At 38.2% G+C, this 18,469-nt stretch overlaps 2 protein-coding genes and 1 pseudogene across 3 annotated transcripts in view; 2 read left to right on the top strand and 1 right to left on the bottom strand.

Annotated features, from left to right (window-relative positions):
* The window catches only part of LOC145470633 (uncharacterized), a 29,138-nt gene extending 19,482 nt beyond the window's left edge, over window positions 1-9,656 (bottom strand). For both annotated transcript variants that reach the window (XM_081454442.1, XM_081454443.1), the window contains exons 1-9: window positions 8,704-9,656; window positions 5,954-6,048; window positions 5,340-5,390; window positions 5,075-5,182; window positions 4,369-4,500; window positions 3,286-3,358; window positions 2,259-2,336; window positions 1,719-1,751; window positions 652-773 (exon numbers count right to left, since the gene is read on the bottom strand). In XM_081454442.1, coding sequence (XP_081310568.1) covers window positions 652-773; window positions 1,719-1,751; window positions 2,259-2,336; window positions 3,286-3,358; window positions 4,369-4,500; window positions 5,075-5,182; window positions 5,340-5,390; window positions 5,954-6,048; window positions 8,704-8,982 — 971 coding nt within the window. In that variant the 5' untranslated portion in view covers window positions 8,983-9,656. The remainder of the gene's footprint in view (window positions 1-651; window positions 774-1,718; window positions 1,752-2,258; window positions 2,337-3,285; window positions 3,359-4,368; window positions 4,501-5,074; window positions 5,183-5,339; window positions 5,391-5,953; window positions 6,049-8,703) is intronic.
* Window positions 9,657-12,108: 2,452 nt separating this feature from the next.
* Window positions 12,109-13,092, top strand: LOC145470426 (uncharacterized; annotated as a pseudogene).
* A 3,135-nt stretch (window positions 13,093-16,227) lies between these two features.
* On the top strand, window positions 16,228-17,415 carry LOC145470845 (histamine H2 receptor-like). The gene has a single exon (XM_081454724.1). The coding sequence runs from the start codon at window positions 16,498-16,500 to the stop codon at window positions 17,413-17,415; it is 918 nt and encodes a 305-aa protein (XP_081310850.1). The 5' UTR covers window positions 16,228-16,497.
* The last annotated feature ends 1,054 nt before the right edge of the window (window positions 17,416-18,469 follow it).

Below are 18,469 nucleotides of genomic sequence, written 5' to 3'. Positions count from 1 at the left end.
TATCTCACAGACTGATAACAACAAAGATGATGAGGATGATGAGAATGATAATGACGAGGGAAAGCACAAAAATCTAGACAATGAGGAGGACTGGTTGACAGTGTCAAGAACAACAACAACAACATGTTACTTCAAAAAAATCTATACTTCCCCCACAAGGTTTCGTCTGGTTTAAAGCCCTCCCCCCCCCCCCCCTTCCCCATGGAAATTTCAGTTTAACATTGGTTTTCCCCTTAATTCCCACCAGAAATTCCAGTCAACCTCAAGGGGTTATTTTCTGGAAACACAACAGCACCCTAAATGACAAGCACCCTAAATGACAAATTGTGTGTAATTGTAGCGGCATCCTTGAACTTTAGGACAGATCTATTGATACAGTTCCTCTTTTAAAATATTTATTGTTGAGGTTTCTGTTACTTAATTACATGGAACAGTAAGTTTTGTTTTGTTCTATACTTTTTGCTTGTTTCTTAACAACAACAACAACAACAATCTTTATTCACACTATTCAGGTACAAAAGAAAGGTAAGACAAAAAGGAAACTATAGAAAACGTACCTTTCTTAAATTAAATCACTGAGCATAAATTAAAATATCATTTCCCAAATAATTTTGATTACAGCTATTAAAAGGTAAAAATGCTAAAACATACCCATGATGAACAGTTGAGGAAGATGAATTGCCTAATGGTCCATTGCATTGATAAGCGTCCATGAGTATGTGAACCCCAATAGAGGCACACAATAAGACAAATACTAAGATTATGAAAAATAACTAAAAACAAAGATAAAAAAATAATAAAAAGTCACTAAAATTAGACATCAAACTTTTATCAAATGTGGCATAACAGCGTAATGACCAAAATTGGTCAATATGCTCAATTTTTATATATACCTTGGATGGTGCTGTGTGCAGCACCATCCAATAAAAACTAAAATATATAACCTTAATTTAACCTTGGCAGTGTCTATAGCACAAAGGCTAGTGGGGCCAAGAAAATAGCTAAAACAACCAATTCAAATTCAGCATAACATTGTTAAGAATCCCATGGCTGGAGGCAAACCAGTTGTTTATTTACAAGCGTGGCCAAGGAACTCGGGAATACCATGAAACAAATCCAGGTAGTGGTCAAAGCAGAACCCAAACTTGGGACCGCTTGACTGTGAGTCCATTGCACCAGTTGACCATTTGACTATGCTGCCTCCACAGATTGGGAGGGTACGGTTTTGGCAAAATGTCTTTTAGCTTAATCCAGCAAAAACCTTACAGGTAACATAAAGTCTGCATACGAGCCAAGTTGCTCATCAGGCAAGCTTATCCCGATTTCTGTAGCATGAAGCCACTCAGAATATTTCTACTCTCCCCTGGATGGGAGGCTAGTCCATTGCAGGGTTACCCCCAGCAAATGGGCCAGTAAATGGGCCAGTACCCATTTGTACAGCTGGGTGGAGAGGGGCACTGTGAGAGTAAAGTGTCCTGCACGAGAAAGCAACACAAAGTTCCTGGCCAGGGTTCAAACCTAGACTGCTTGATCTGGAGACAAATGCACTAACCATGAGGCTATGATGCCTCCACACACAAAAAAAAGACTTCAGGCTCAGAAATAAAAGAAACAGAAGCCTAGTACATCAGTGCCATTGCAGATGACCCCAGCCGGGTGTGGCTTGAGCTTACATTGACATCTTTGAAGATACTACACAAAACAATTGTTAACTGTACCTTAGAAAGTTTAAATCCAATTGTCATCAATACCTGGAAAATATTTATCACAGCAAATTGTCAAATAGTTACATAAGGCTTAAAGTATAATTCATAACTCTGAACAGCTAGTATGCAGGTTAGCTTTGAATCCCATTCTTTCCTTTATCATATTACAAATCAATCTAACATATCGAATGTGGTTTAAGGCTGTCTGTACTCTTATCGACAACAATAGGCTTCATCACAGTGGTCAAAACGTTGTGGACTCACGAGGCACAGCCAAGTGAGTCCACAACAAATTTTGACCACTGTGATGGTACATATCATTATCGATAAGAGTACAGACAACCTTAAACCACATTCAATTTGCTTTTTACCTCAATATCGATGTCAAAGAAAATGTGTTTTTCAGAGCGTGACCAAGAGCGTGACAAATTGACGCAAGCAGAGTTTTGTGGACTCTTATCAACAACGGCAAATTTCCCAATCATATTGTGAGATAAGTAGCGATTGTGGTAAAAAAAAACTATTGGCCAATTCATGCAAGGGAATACTTACATTAAAAATATGTTGGATATTCTTGACTTTGCACAATATAAGAGCTAACCTGAGGGACCTAAAAACCTGTGGTATATACTGGGAGAGAGAAAAAGAGGAAATACGAACAAGGTAAATGTAAAATTAATTTTGTGATAATAATTATACACAATTATTATTAAATACCAAAGGCCAGTCAAAAAAACTTCTGTGAAGTATATAGCCTGGGTCTAATGAATACACTAGTGTATTGCACATTGGATAAAGAAGTCCTAATGGACTAAAATTGTTCAGTGACATGCATATAGTTAATTAATTTTGTGATAATATTATACACAATTATTATTAAATACCAAAGGCCAATCAAAAAAACTTCTGTGAAGTATATAGCTTGGGTCTAATGGATACACTAGTGTATTGGACATTGGATAAAGAAGTCCTAATGGACTAAAATTGTTCAGTGACATGCATATAGTTAATTAATTTTGTGATAACATTATACACAATTATTATTAAATACCAAAGGCCAATCAAAAAAACTTCTGTGAAGTATATAGCTTGGGTCTAATGGATACACTAGTGTATTGGACATTGGATAAAGAAGTCCTAATGGACTAAAATTGTTCAGTGACATGCATATAGTTAATTAATTTTGTGATAACATTATACACAATTATTATTAAATACCAAAGGCCAATCAAAAAAACCTCTGTGAAGTATATAGCTTGGGTCTAATGGATACACTAGTGTATTGGACATTGGATAAAGAAGACTAAAATTGTTCAGTGACATGCATATAGCTTACCAGCAGGGTATGACATTTGCAGACTGGAGACTACACTCAGGTCTAGATAGTACTCCGGTTAGCCTGAATATCATGACTCAGGTTACCCTGTTTATGGTTTAAGCTATCGATAATGAAAATGGGAATATGCTATTAAAAAATTCTGCTGTCTGCAGGCTGCAAATGTCATACACTGGTTGACCAGCATCCATGCATTTAAAGTGCAATAGATCTTTTTATGGCACTCATTTCATTTCAACCTACCTTTCCTAAAGCCCTGGATGTAACCAGCAATATAAAATCCACAGTAAAACAACAAACAAGAACAAATTCCACCCTGAAACAAATAAATGTTTCTTTTAGAAATAACTTTGAGACCAAGCTTCAGGACTTGATATCAGCACACTAAGTCTAACTTAACAACAGTCAATTACTCAGACTCTGTCAGTATTTGCAGAATTGGCTGATCATCTTCAGATTTGGTTGACTGTTCCAGAATAGGCCAGGTATATAATTTGATTTGTATTCTAAACATTGGATTGGAGGGTCCTTGTAGCTTGTAATTGAGGCTAATGTAGGGAGTCTTTTCAAATGCAAATGACATTAATCTCTTTTTAATTATATTCCCTCTTACGAGCATCCATTGCAAGTTACTTCCAGTACAATACCAAGAATACAAATAAAATCATGGCTTATGTGTTGGTCTTTGTGTGGTGGTCTTTGTGTGGTGGTCTTTGTGTGGTGGTCTTTGTGTGGTGGTCTTTGTGTGGTGGTCTTTGTGTGGTGGTCTTTGTGTGGTGGTCTTTGTGTGGTGGTCTTTGATATGATTTCATCCTTGCACCATTATGAAACATTAAATACAATGTATTAAATGCAGGTTTTCTGTTTATATCTACAGTCTGGTACATCACTAAAGACAATTTCTTTATCTTTGTTAAATAATATTATTTGTTTTGAAAATGTTAGACATCTATTGTATCATTTATACTAAAGGTATCTGTAGTTGAGGATCAATCGATACCATCGACTGCTACCCTTGATGGACATCTCAATCAGTACTTGATCAACCCTAAACTAATACTCTATCATCACACTACATCAACATCTCGGTCAACAGTCGACTAATTTTTGATCAATGCAAACATAAGTTGGTCAACACCCGGCTGACTATCGACTGACTGTTGATCAAGTGTCAATCAACTTTCATGTGTCGACCAAGAATCGATCGGAATGTCGATCGAGTACTGATTGAGATGTCCATCAAGGGTACGGTATCAATTGACACTCCACCACTGATGCCCTTAGTACACATGGTCCCATCTATCAGCTTCATAGTTAGTTATTTACCCGTTCCACTGTCCTCCCTCAGCACTTCTGGACCAGAACACAGGCCACGTCAAGAAAATGATGTGCACCACAAGATCAAAGATGAACAGCAAGATACAGAACAGATTCAAAGCATACACCAATGGATGAACGCTAGAGAAAAAGAAGGCCATTACTCTTTAAACCTTTGGATTTCAAGCTCAAGGTTTTTACTGGCTGCTAGGTCTGAGAAATCTCTTTAAAGTCACTTAACAGCTCAAAACATTGTAGTTTCTACATATTAACCAGTATCATTTTGATTAAGAAATTCACATGCCTCTAAAGAATAACGGGATCATGTGTGCTAAAGGCATCTGTGGCCAAGTGTCCATCGATACCCTTGATTGGTACTCGATCAACATCCCAATTGACTCCTGATTGACACTTGATCAACAGTCAGTTGATAGTCGGCCAAGTGTCCACCGACTCATATGCATCGATCAAAATTAATTGAGGGTCAACCAACTGTCGACTGAGATGTCGCTGGAGTGTTGATCAAGTGTCAACTGAGGTGTCAATCGAGTATCAATCGAGTGCCAATCAAGGGTCAATCAAGGCTATCCATCAAGGGTATCGCTCAACACTCAACCACAGGTGACTTTAGTACGTGTGATCTGAATGATAAAGGCCAAATTGTACATGCATGCAAGCTTAAAAGTCTTAATTAAGTCTGGAACTTTAAACTTACCTTAATACTTGAATAGTTGGAGGCTCAAAGAAGATAAGAAAAGAGTGAATCAGAGAGTTGCAGATGATGAGTCGACGAAACCAAGGGTTGTCCAAAATATCAAAGCACCTATTGTATATGATCCAAGAAATCATCAACATTATATTTAATTAATATTAAGCATTTTTATTCATAATTTACATTTAACCAGTTGTCTTAACAGAAATGCAAATTTTGATAAATGCTTATACATTGTATTAAGAATGGTCACATTCGACCATGGTACCTTTGGGCAAGCTTGGGTTTGAAGTATGAACGAGCTTTTCCATAGCTTCCTCTGCAAGAAAAATTGAAACACATAGTATAGAACGTTAATAAAAGTATAAAATGGATGGATGTAGCACACAGCCTTCTGCTGACCAACAGTGTAATTATGATGATGACGACAACAATGACAAACGATGACAGTGGTGGGGTAATGAAGAGAATGACCATGATGATGACAGCCATGTAATGAGGACCATAATGATAGTGATGATGATCAATAATGATGATGATAATGATAAGGAGGAGAAGTAGGGTGGTGACTGCAAGGTGATTCTACTAGGAAGGCTTGAGGGAGTGGAAGGGACAACTAGTAACAGGAACAACTAGCATGACACTTCTGCTGCGCATAGCCAACCTCCTCTTTTTGGATACAGTCATACTCCAGAGCCTTGATTGCAAGGCTGGTACTACAGCAAAAGGGTGAATGTCTCAACTAGCAAAGTTAGTCTTCCTCAGGACCAGTACCATTAACAATCTAAGGAAAATAGCATTACATTATAGCTCTCACCCACATTCCTTATTAATAATAGAATGGCCACTTAAATTCATTCCTGTTCTTGGGTACCAGCTTACCTTCCTTTAAGTGCATCGTCAATGTGTGCTGAAGCTAACTTGAGTTCTCTGTGAGTACCTTGTAGATCACCAAACTGCTGTGTGAGAGCATCAGCCTAAAAACAATTTTAATCATAGTACTGTCAAAGATTTATAAACAGAGACATTGCAAAACAAAAATAGTATCGTGTAAAAATAATACATCTTCTTTGATTAATGCCTGTGTATTTCAATCCCGGGGGGATACTTTGGGAATTTCTGGGTGGAGGTGTGCTGCTGGGACCCTGGAACCCTTAGCCTATACCAGAGTTAGTTCAGCTGAATTTTGCTACCCTATACTAGAGTAAACTCCCCAAATCCCCCATCTGTCGACACTGTTGAGACTGATTTGCGTAAATTTAAACTTGCCGATTTGATTATTTTTATATTTTTAAGTGACAATTCCTGGTTTCCTTAGTCTAGATAAAATCTTCAACCAAGTAGTCAGTTTTGTGAAAAATTATACCCTATTCTAGACCCAAACACTCTAATTTATATACCCTATCCTAGCATAAACTGCTTGAAAACCATACCCTTCACAGCGGCACATACCTATATAGCCCATATATGGCAGTGCACCCCCCCCCCCCCCGGGATTTCAATTGTCTGGAAACTATTAAAATATAATTTAAATTGGTACAGTCTAGTCAGCTAAATTTCACATTCAATCAAGTAAAGATTGGTTGCCTTTTAGCTGTTAGATTTGCAAGGTAAATTCTAAAAGTATATATCATTTCAACAATTCAAAATACCATGGGTGGAATTAATATGTTTATCCTGTTTTATTTAATACTGTACTGTTTTGACCATTGTTATGATGAGATAATGAATTAATACTTGGAAATAAATCATATGTTAACTGGAGTAGAAAGAAGAAATTCAAACAGAAGATAGATTGCATTCACTTTCATTAATATTATATAGTTCACTAAATTATGTTACAGTAACTGCCAGACAGCAAACAAGCATTTTTAAAAAATACATTTCCAGGTGTTCCAATTAAGTACATTTTAATACTCACTGTTGAAGTTTCCATGATAAGAAAATCTTGTCTGAGCATTAAGACAAGACAAGTCAGATCAGAACCTTTAAATATCTACTAGACCTTGAAATCATTAACTTCAGTCTGGATTTGAAAAAAAAGTTTAAAATTTATAATTAAGTTTACTTTTAAGACAGAATAAGAAAATATTACTTAACACTCAGTTGTCATATACATGTCATATACACTACCTGTTGCTATGGCATGAACTCACAGTTTACACATTACGGCAAATAACAAAATTAATTAAAACAATAACTTTAAAAAAATCCATTTATGAATATTAGTTACTAGATAAATATGAAGTAAGTCGTGATTGTCAATTAATAGCAGAATTGAATATGAAATTTATAGATCTCTAAAAAGCAACTCAAAATATTAATTTTATTATGCATGCACAACCATAAAAAAAAACAATAAAATTCATTAAATGATTAGCATTACAACCAAGATCATAAATTGATAATCTGCCCAAGTTTTGTCCTCTGAAGTAATTTAATATTATAGTTTTATTGAATGAGAACTGATTTCGTCAGCAGTCAAGCCGAATTTAACTTTGCATGTTAATAAATAAAGGTGTTTGTAACCATAACAAAATAAACAACCTGTACATACAATGTAAATTCACTTGGAGGTAGCCTGAAAATTATGACAGATGGATGACACCTGATAGCCTAATCTGCGGGCAAGAGATTTTTGCCTGAGGATTAGGCTGAGGGCAGGACATTTCAGGCTAATGTGGAGGAAATTGCCTGTGAAATGAAAGCAGTGAGTTTGTTTGCTCTTCTGCCTCATCTTGCTGTCCATGGTCTGTCTGGGAGAACAAAACAGATCTTGAGGGAACAAAACTCAGTGTTTCCCCTGAAGTCAATCATTAAGTGCTTATTGTCACCTCTAAAGGCGTGACCAGTGTGACTAGGGGTAATCAATGGCAAAGAGATGTCGAGATATTTCTAGTTTTAAAAATCCAAGACTGTGAGTAACTGATTTTAGACTTAAAGACAGAACGAAACACAAAAACAAGACTTCATGACTCATCACTTCTTTGGCAAATATTTTCCCCCTGCCACATTTAAGACCCAGTATTGAACAGGATGTTTTTCACGCATTTGTTATTGTTTATAAGGTTTCTTTTGTTTTCCAATGCTTGACAGCATGCAAAGATTCCTGTCCAAAACTGGGTCCTTTAACTCTCTCTTACCCCCACTTACTACCCCTGGATCTCCGAGGATGGAGACATAACAAAAGATTTTGAGATATTGAGATGGGATTAAGAGTCTTTGAGACCAAACACATGCTAGGTACTGTTTGCACTAATTTGTGCCCACAAACAGAAGGGGTTTTTCTTGGATCCCACTACCGCTCTGGAAATTCGAATTAAGCTTCCTACATTTCGTCTTACAGAACCTCCCATGCCACCTCCCGGAAATTCCATAACTTCTGTCAGGGGAGTATGGATATTTTCAGGAACTGCACATTACATAACTTTTGATACTTCAAAACTCCAATTTTTAAATAGTTTTTTATTTAAATATTTATGATCTTTGACCTGACCTATGTTCAAATGATTACTGATTGACCTTATGACACAAACATTTTTTCTGTAAAATCACAACATTCGCGATTCAGAAATTTATTTAGCTACCTGTACATGTTACTTGAATAAACAATAAGCTTAAATTGTGCTTACCCCATCAGCTTGTGGAAACAATGCCAAGGCAGGGACTAAGAAGCCAAATTGTCCAAAGTTCTCAACAGATGAGCGCCGCTTCAAACTGCGAAACTTTTCACGAGTTCTTTGTAACTGGTTCGCAATCGAACTCCGCGTGGACCATGCGATAGAAGAAGAACGTGACTTGTCTTCGACCACGTCTTCAGAAGCGATCGGTTTTTCGTTCTCGACAAGAACTGTAACACTGTTACTTTTACCAGTCTCATCTTCCTCTTGAGGTACTTCATAATCGGCCATATCATAAATGAGACGTTCTTTGAAGCTCCAAAGCTCTCCGCTACGTGCTCCAAAACGGTGCTGTCATCTTTTACCAAACATCTGATCTTGTTCCACGCGTTAAACGTTGTGCGTAAATTCTCGTACACACAACACAGATGTTTATGAACGAAGGAATTTGAAGCGGACCCCGGCCGTGAAATTATATTAACTGTAACTAAGGATGTACACAGCATATAAAGAGCCCAAAACAATGCGAAAGTGGTTTTCGTTGGCCAAATTGTCACCCATAAAAACAACGAGAAATCATCTTGTTTGGACGGGTGGCACAAACAAGTTTCCACAACACCTCGACATCTCCTTCAATGACTCTTCAATGCATGAATCGATTGTAGTTAACGTACAAAATCTTTGCGTTTAACCAACCAGTTAATTCATCCCTCACAAACTACTCAAAAGTCACCGGTTCGGAGAGCCTTACAAACAAATCTTCGACCAGCTTAGCAACTGTTTAAACGGTTGCCGCACATCGAAAAACACTTTCCTTATCGCCTCAGTTGATAGAATGCAAATGACGGCCAATTTGGAAGGGGTTGACAGGATGAATGCAATCTTAAGACAAACAAATCCTTTTCCTTTACAATTATCTCGCTTTGTTGACACAGTTCTCGATATTTTCAGACGGAACACAAAGCCTCGCGCCCTACCTCTGACGTCATTACGAACTTCACGCAATCACCGGAAGCGTGAAGCGTGAAGTGTGAAACGTAAAAAGGAGAAACGTTTTTGACCGTTTTTCCAATTTTTTTTGTATATCTCATAGGGATAAACCCCTCAGAGAGATTTTGCTGTTTAGAAATTCAAAAAGAATTATTCAGTGTCGCATGTACGTGTGTTGACTATACAATAGAAGTGTTTCTGGTTTTGTTCCTAAATAATATGGGAGTACCCTTTTCAAAAGCAGAATGTATCAACGTCATTGAACAAATAGCTTTTGTTAGTTTTGTATGTGGGCAAGAAGTATATCGGAAGCTCAAAACTGTCGCTGTGTCCACCCAAGACTTTCATTAATGTTGCTCTTAACTCGGGTTCAGTGGTTTGTGAAATTTCTTCCTTGTTCAAACATTAAAGAAGCTTGAAAGTTGTAAGGATACACTTTTATGGTTTCAATTCAACTAACAAACTAATTACTTCTCACATTGAACATTGCAAGGTCTCGTGCATAAAAAATTAAAACGTAAATAATCAGACTAATTTAGTTACTATACGCACTGTGATTGGTCAGTTTAGCTGACCGTATTCTGCTAAAAAATTTGCTAAAATTTGAAGCTGTTTATGTCGCTAGAATGTCAAGTGATTTATCGACAATTTTTCGAAACGTTCATGGCAGTGGTATCATTGAAATGCAAGAATTTAGCAACAATTTGCCTAAAATAATGTGATGATGTACCTTTAATAATGTAATGTGGAGTCCTGTTAACAAGCAACGCATCAGTTCCGATGTCAAGTCGACCGTACAATTCAGTTACGCTGGCCGAGTTCAAAATGCCTCCTTGTTTGTATTTTTGAACTGCGTTGCCCGTGATCATTTGTATCTCACTAGAGCATTCGAAGCGTTCTTTTTCGATTGCTATGATTTTCCTCGATCGCTGAATGCGCAAAAAGAATCACAAGATGTCTTTTCTTTCTCCCAAGACCCGCTCCCTGTACTCGCCCCTTCCCTCTCCGAGCTCTCTTCACTCGGAATTTGTAGCGTACTTTCGTCAAAAAATAAGAAACGCTGTGAACAGTTCAGCATAGAAGCACATTTCTCACCGCAAAATCGGCGTATTGTCAGGGTAATGCAAGACTTGGATCCATTAGAGAGAGGGGGGGAGGAAAAGTACTTCTAAGAACATACAGGAGGAGGAAGACAAGTGATTCAAGTATAGTTCATCGTCTTTTTTGTTCTGTTCTGTACCTCACTGCGACACGCTATGCTACGATACGCTATACGATACGCTATGCTGTGCTTGCACTGTGCTGCGCCATGCTGTGCTGCGCTATGCTGCGCTGTACTATTCAGTGCCGCTCTATGCTATTCTGCATTGTGTTGCGCTGCGCTATGTTGCGCTGCGCGCAATGCTGTGCTGCGCTGCGCTCTGTTGCGCTCCGCTATGCTGTGTTGCGCTATGCTGTGCTGAGCTATGCTGTGCTGTGCAATGTTGTGTTCCGCTAAGCTGTGCTGCGCTATGCTGCGCAGCGCTAGGCTGTGTTGCGCTATGCTGTGCTGCACTATTCTGTGTTGCGTTTTGCTGTGCTGCGCTATGCTGTGCTGTCCCATGCTGTGCTGCGTTTTGCTGTGCTGCACTATGCTGCGCTGTGCTGTACTATGCTGCGCTATTCTGTGCTGCGCTATGCTGTGCTGCGCTATGCTGTGCTGCGCTATGCTATGCTTGCACTGTGCTGCGCTATGCTGTACTTGCATTGTGCTGCGCTATGCTGTGCTGCGCTATGTTGTGCTACGCTTTGCTGTGCTGCGCTACGCTGTGCTTGCACTTTGCTGCGCTGTGCTGTGCTGCGCTGCAGTATCTAGTGCGAGCTCTTTCGAGAAAATACCGAAAGACAGGTTTTAAGGACTTTTCCTCCCGTTGTTGCAATGCTTTCGTCCCCAAAGCCCAAGAACGCACCAAGAACGCGGACTCAGGCCAGTCCCGATTTTATAAGTATGCGCAGAGTCCTCATTCTAGCCGAAGTCCGCAAGGGTATTTTGAGGCAAATATTTTTAACCAAGTAATGGATGTGTGATAATAGGAAAGTGTTAGGGATATTTCCTCTTAACAGGCCAAGGAAATAACCTAAGAAGTCTTATCAAGTTAATGCTCATCAAGTTCTATTTAGGATCAAATTCTAATTTCTCGCCCATATCACTCACTATAAACTGGTGTTACTTTTTTTGTATATGTAAATGGTTGATGGACACCTTACACGACAAAACGTCAAAAAAAAAAAGGAGTTATGTTTTACAGAGAGCAATAAACTGTGTTGCTTTCATGGTGTTGGGCGTTTCCACTATTGTTTTGTGTCTTTCGCCGAAAGGAAAAGAATGTTTGGTCACTTTCAGGTGAAAAGGAAAAACAGTTCGACAACGCTAACGGCTAAAACGTGATGATGAACAATACCGACAGACATAACAATGGATCGACAGACCATCATTCAGACAATGAAGACAGCTCTACTCCTGAAACTATTATCATCATAAACTGTGTTCTTAACGCTCCACTGATGCTCATATCCATTCTGGGCAACGCTTTGGTATTGACCGCCATAATAAGAACGCCTTCCATTCGCTCAACGCACATGATTATGCTCTGCAGTCTCGCTGTTTCAGATTTTCTTATTGGTGTTGTTGTTCAACCGATTTATATTGGTAAAGAACTTACGAAAGACCATTACGCACACTATGTTTCAGTGATGATGGCGTATTCTTTATCTGGAGTTTCTTTCTTGACAATCACAGCCATGACTGTGGATCGATTTCTGGCTCTTCACTATCACATGAGATATGCTACTTTAGTGACTGAATCCCATGTGAAATATACTTTAATTATATGGTTGATTAGCTTCCTCGGATCAGGGTTTTAATTTTGGAACATACGTGTACATAGCCTCATTCCAGTCATTATTGCTATAATTTGACTTTTAATTTGCACATTTTCTTACATCAGAAGTTATCGTGTTGTTCGTCGACATTAGTTACAAATTCACGTTCAACAACAGGCATTGCAAAGCTCCAATACTAGAAATAACTTCAACATAGCCCGATTGAAAAATAGTGCATTGAACATTAACACTTTCGTTTTCTACATAGCTTTAATTATTTATTATCTTCCATTGTATGCTTTATTGACTCTTCATGGACTCTCCATAAAGGACTGGAAAACAGAATGGCAAGTTGCTCTTACTGCAATGTTCATGAATTCGTCCGTTAATCCACTTCTGTTTTGCGTTGAGCGAATGGAAGGCGTTCTTATTATGGTGGCCAATACCAAAGCGTTGCCCAGAATGGATATGAGCATCAGTGGAGCGTTAAGAACACCGTTTATGATGATAATAGTTTCAGGAGTAGAGTTGTCTTCATTGCCTGAATGATGGTCTGCCGATCCATTGTTATGTTTGTTCGTATTGTTCATTGTCAATTTTCAAACATCCAGGTAACTAACGTTGTCAAACTGTTTGTTTTTACACCTAAAAATGACCAAAATATTTTTCTTTCCCATTCTGCGTAAAGCACAAAACAAATTAAAGCTAAAGAACAGTGGTGTAAAGTACGGTGACCTACCATTTTTTTTCCTGCTGTTTTGAATTGAGTAATAAATTTCTCTGTTTAAAATAAATATGGACCAATGCTCGCTGTAGAACCAGAAACAATCGTCGGAAACGTGAATTTAACAAGCAATCGTGACCATAATCAGGGTGCTATTATTAACTACTTAATAACCGAGAGTGAGGTCGTTACGGGAAAATCTCAAACTGAGGTCTTGCCGTATTGACCGAGCGATAGCGAGGTCAATACGGTAGGCCGAGGTTTGAGATTTGCCCGTAACGACCGAACGGTCGAGGTTATTAAGTTGTTTATTATATGGCTCATCAATAAAGAGAAAAATCATTCGAGCGGAAGTCGTCAATTTACATCCGGCGATGCGCGCGTTTACCGATTCATTCATCGTCTCAAACCTAGAGCAAAACTACACAGTCAGTGAATTTCACCACTGTATTACGTATCCCGTTAAAAACACTCATTTCTTTACGGAAAAGTCACTGTCACAGCCTCAAAAACGTATTTTAGTATCGTGGTACCACAAGTTCATGGGGAAGTTTTTCCGACTTTTGGGGCGAAACGTCAACGCATATAGAAAAGACGGCAAGTGCTTCAAAATTGTCCAAACCAACCGTCTTTCGGTGAAAGAAAATACTAATGCTTCAGAATGCACTGCTCAAAATAAGCTTAACTCGATCTCGACAACATATCTTCGCCTTCTTCATTCTGGGATTTATGGATGAACATTTCAAGCCTTGTGAACGTCTGCAGTTATCAGAAACACTGCTACCAACAGAAACCGCCCGATTGTTTACATCTGATGATCCTGGAAGCTGATTTACACTTGCTTGTGTCAAAGCGAGGGAATCTATTTGACGAGAACTTTGACGGAGTTCAATACTTCGGTAATTGCTGTGACTAAGATGATAACTTATAAGTTTCTTTGTGGTGTTCTGCTCAGGATGCATGGCAGATCTGCCGATGGTGTTTTTTACTTCGCGATTTTAGCTTTACTTAAGACTAGGCAAACTTTGATTGTTTTTCACTAGTGCCCTCCAAGGTTACCGACTGGTAAGTCATCTATATAAATTTTATTAAAGAAATATCTCTAAACTTTTAGCTACTGATATTCCCGTACTGATTTTAATCGGCTTTCATCGCTTCAATGCGCTTGAATTTTCAGAACCGGGCTCTTCCTAATTTGCATAATCCGTAATCGGCCCGTGGGCATTACGGGAGAATAATGCCCTACAATTCAGTGACAATTAACCAATCAGAGCGCGCGTTATATCGGCCACAAGCCAAAGCCATATAATAAAAGGATTTATTGGATATAAACAAGGTGTTATCGCTCCTAAACGAACGCTGGGACCCCTCATTTTTAATTCAAAATTTAAGTTCCTATAATGTAAACAATCAACACGCAAAGTTTGACAAAAATCTCAGTGCAGGGTCTATTTCAGTGGAATGACCTTAATAGAAGTTCCACTGTATTTTTCTCAAGTCTAGGTCTCGCTGAAAAAAAGAAGCAAGGACCATACTACCAAGCAGAAATGACACTCGTTCTAAAAATGATCGCATTTATTCTCAAATATATTCAGCAAAAAATACTTATAATAATAGACAGGTTAGTTGAGCATAACTACGTTGTTTGATATCTTTACTATACAGTGCATGTGTTTTTACGCGCAGTGATATTTCATCTCAAAGCAAAGTCAACATCTCGTTCAATTCCTACAAGCTTGAGAGCGTCCGTGGCACTGTACCTGATATACAGATATATAAAAAGCGAAAAGGTTACTTGACTTGGAAAAACCTTAATACTCTCCATTCAACCCGATGTCGAGATTCGAGTTATGCAAATGTAATCGTATCACGTTAGACTTGGTTTAAGGTGGCTCTATATAGTATTTCATAAAGCTTTGGATATTACATATGCATAAGTAATTTCTCCCTTGGCAAATGTTTACAACATAGCACTCGGTAGAAGGTCAATAATAAAAAACCTACAGCCTTAGACTACATATGGAAGACACTTTCAGAACCTAAATGTTGTTGCTATGGCAACTACTGACAGAAATGCTTGGCTTGTTTTTTTAACCTACCTGACTTCTAGACGGTGTTTCTAGGTTTCTACATGGTGAATTTTCCGCTTTGTTTTGGGAGAAACAGAGTAAACATACAAGGAGTTTCAACTGACAAAGCTACGAGAAAATCTGTACATAATTTTCGGAGGAATTCGCAATTTTCGTTTTTGACGCGTATTGCATTAATGTATGTATAAAATTTGATGAGTTTTTCTCAACAGCGAGAAAAAGAAAAATCCTATCCATGTGCCAATTTTCAAAAAAATTCACCGTATGGAACGCGCTTAATATGCGTTTTAGATCACTCAAAGACCCTTGTTTTTCGTGACGTCATCAAAATAGAAATTCTTCAAGTTACGGTACTGCGCACACTTACGTTTCGCTTTCCTCGCACGTGCTAGTTGAAAGTTAGTCGAGTAGTAGCTTATTTTTTCCCACTACGGCGACAAGTATACCTAAGTGTTGTAATACTTATGGAAATGCGTTTTAACTTGTGGTTTGCAAATTGTAAGCGTTGTCATCTACGAAATGTACTGTAAATCTATAAATGTAATGCAACATATGTAGTGTAAATAAATGAATTGTACTCCCTTTTGTCAAGCGTTTTTCTAAACGATTAAAAGATTGAAATTGCATTTTACAAATATAAGCGCAACATTTCAAAATTTTTACAGCGAGTTTATTTGGCTCGTAAATGGTCGTAAATTTTTACAGCTCTACCTCTTGGAATCCTTGTTGCTTAGGTGAAGCAGTAATGGCTGTGTTATGATGTAGGATACTGTTACGAATAATCCCTCCAATAACAGTCTCAAAAAGAGACTAGATGTCAATTAAATGCTGGACAAGTATAAATTTAGGATCAAGCTCTAGTTACCCGCCATTGACGTTATAACAGGTGTCGCTTTTCCGGAAAAAATGAATTGTTGATGAACACCTTTCACGAAAAAAATCACGAGAAGGGGTTTGTTGAGAAACAGGGATGTGTTACAAATCGCACTGACCTGTGTTGCTTTCAGGTGTTGGGCGTCTCCACTGTTCTTTAGCTTTACTTTGTGCTTTTCGCAGAAACGAAAAGAGGCATTTTCTGGTCAATTTTAGGTGTCAGAAAAACAGTTTGACAACGCTGGGTTGCTAGTAAGTTAAAAGTTGATGATGAACAATACCGACAAACACAACAATGGATCGACAGATCATCATTCAGACAATGAAGACAACTTTACTCCTGAAACTATTATCATCATAAACTGTGTTCTTAACGCTCCACTGATGCTCATATCCATTCTGGGCAACGCTTTGGTATTGGCCGCCATAATAAGAACGCCTTCCATTCGCTCAATGCACATGATTATGCTCTGCAGTCTCGCTGTTTCAGATTTGCTTGTTGGTCTCGTTGCTCAACCGATTTATATTGTTGAACAACTTACGGAAGACCGTTTCGTACACCATGTTTCCGTGATAATGGGGTATTCTCTATGTGGAGTTTCTTTCTTGACAATCACAGCCATCACTGTGGATCAATTTCTGGCTCTTCACTATCACATGAGATATGCTACTCTAGTGACTGAATCCCGTGTTAAGTACACTTTAATAATTATATGGTTGAGTAATTTCCTTATGTCATGTTTTAACCTTTGGAAAACACGGGTACATAGCCTTATTACCGGCGTTATTGCCATAATCTGTCTTATAATTTCCACATTTTATTACATCAAAATTTATCACATTGTTCGTCGACATCAGTTACAGATTTTCGGTCAACAACTCGCAGTGCAAAGTTCTGACGCTGAAAATAATTTAAATATAGTGCGATTGAAAAGAAGTGCAATGAACACTTTTGTCTTCTACATAGCTTTGATTATTTGTTATCTTCCAGCACATGTTTTGTTGACTGTTCAAGGACTCTCACACATGAACGACTGGCCAACAGAATGGGAATTTGCTAATACCGCAGTATTAATGAATTCGTCCATCAATCCACTTTTGTATTGCTGGCGTCTCCGCGACCTTCGAGCGGCAGTTGTAAAGACAGCAAGGCATATGTTAAGTAAACAAACAGAAGAAAACTAGACAGAATTAAAAGTTTACAGCGAGACAACAATTTTCATTGTTTCTAAGGTATCTGTTAGTTTTGTGGCTAATTTTTTCAGTTCGTCATGTGTAGAATGCATTCGCATAGCGACAAAGCTTTTTTTGGTGTGTGTTGATTGGTTGTAAAAGTAGATAATGTAGATGCGAAAAATCTCCCAAAATTCTCGGAAGTAGCCGAGGTATAAATTCTACCTTCAGACGCAATTGATTTCACTCATATATAAACTGAAAGTAATTATCACCTACAGTACGCCATACTACTTACTTATAAACCTCACTTACTACATACGAAATTACCTACTTACAATATGTCCGGCGGCATAACATTTCTTACTTACTGAAATTAACAATTAGACCCGCGGCCCTTAAGGGCGAAGGGTCTTATTGTTTTAGTATCACCCAGCTAGTCCGACAGTAAAGGCAATAATAAAGTTAGCAAATGCAAGTTGAAGAAATATTTATTTGGAAATAAAACGAAAGAAAGCGTCACGCTCGATTGCGCAAATTTCGCTACGCGAGGACTATTACTAATAGTCGTCTAGTAGCGTAGCCAATTAAAATGCAGGATTTGCATTAGTCCACTAGTTGGGTGACACTAAATTACTATATCACTTGCAATATATCACCTACATACATACATTACCTACTTTCACTACGTTACGTTACATAACTCACTTACTTACAAGCGTCACTTGCTTGTAAGTAAGTGAGTAATGGCGTACAAGTAGCTGTGTCAGTGAGCACCATGATAAAATAGCAGCAAACATATTGGAAAATTGTAATTATTGTTTACCTCTCAGGAAATATGAACATAGAAAATTATGCAAGCGGACCGAATTGAGGTTTCTTAACCGTCAGTCCTAGGAAAGGAGAAACATTTTCATAAACGATGGCTCGACCAGGGTTTAGGTAAAGGTAAGTAAGCAGGCTATTTGCCCAATAAATGGTTAACATTGACGTCATTGACCGTAACATTAACAGTAACACTAACCTAAACGTACGCCGGCAATTCACAACACGTATTTTAATGTTT

The sequence above is a fragment of the Orbicella franksi genome, chromosome 15 (genome assembly GCF_964199315.1).
Source record: "Orbicella franksi chromosome 15, jaOrbFran1.1, whole genome shotgun sequence".
Classification (NCBI taxonomy): Eukaryota; Metazoa; Cnidaria; class Anthozoa; order Scleractinia; family Merulinidae; genus Orbicella; species Orbicella franksi.
This window is presented reverse-complemented; position numbering and strand designations above follow the sequence as displayed.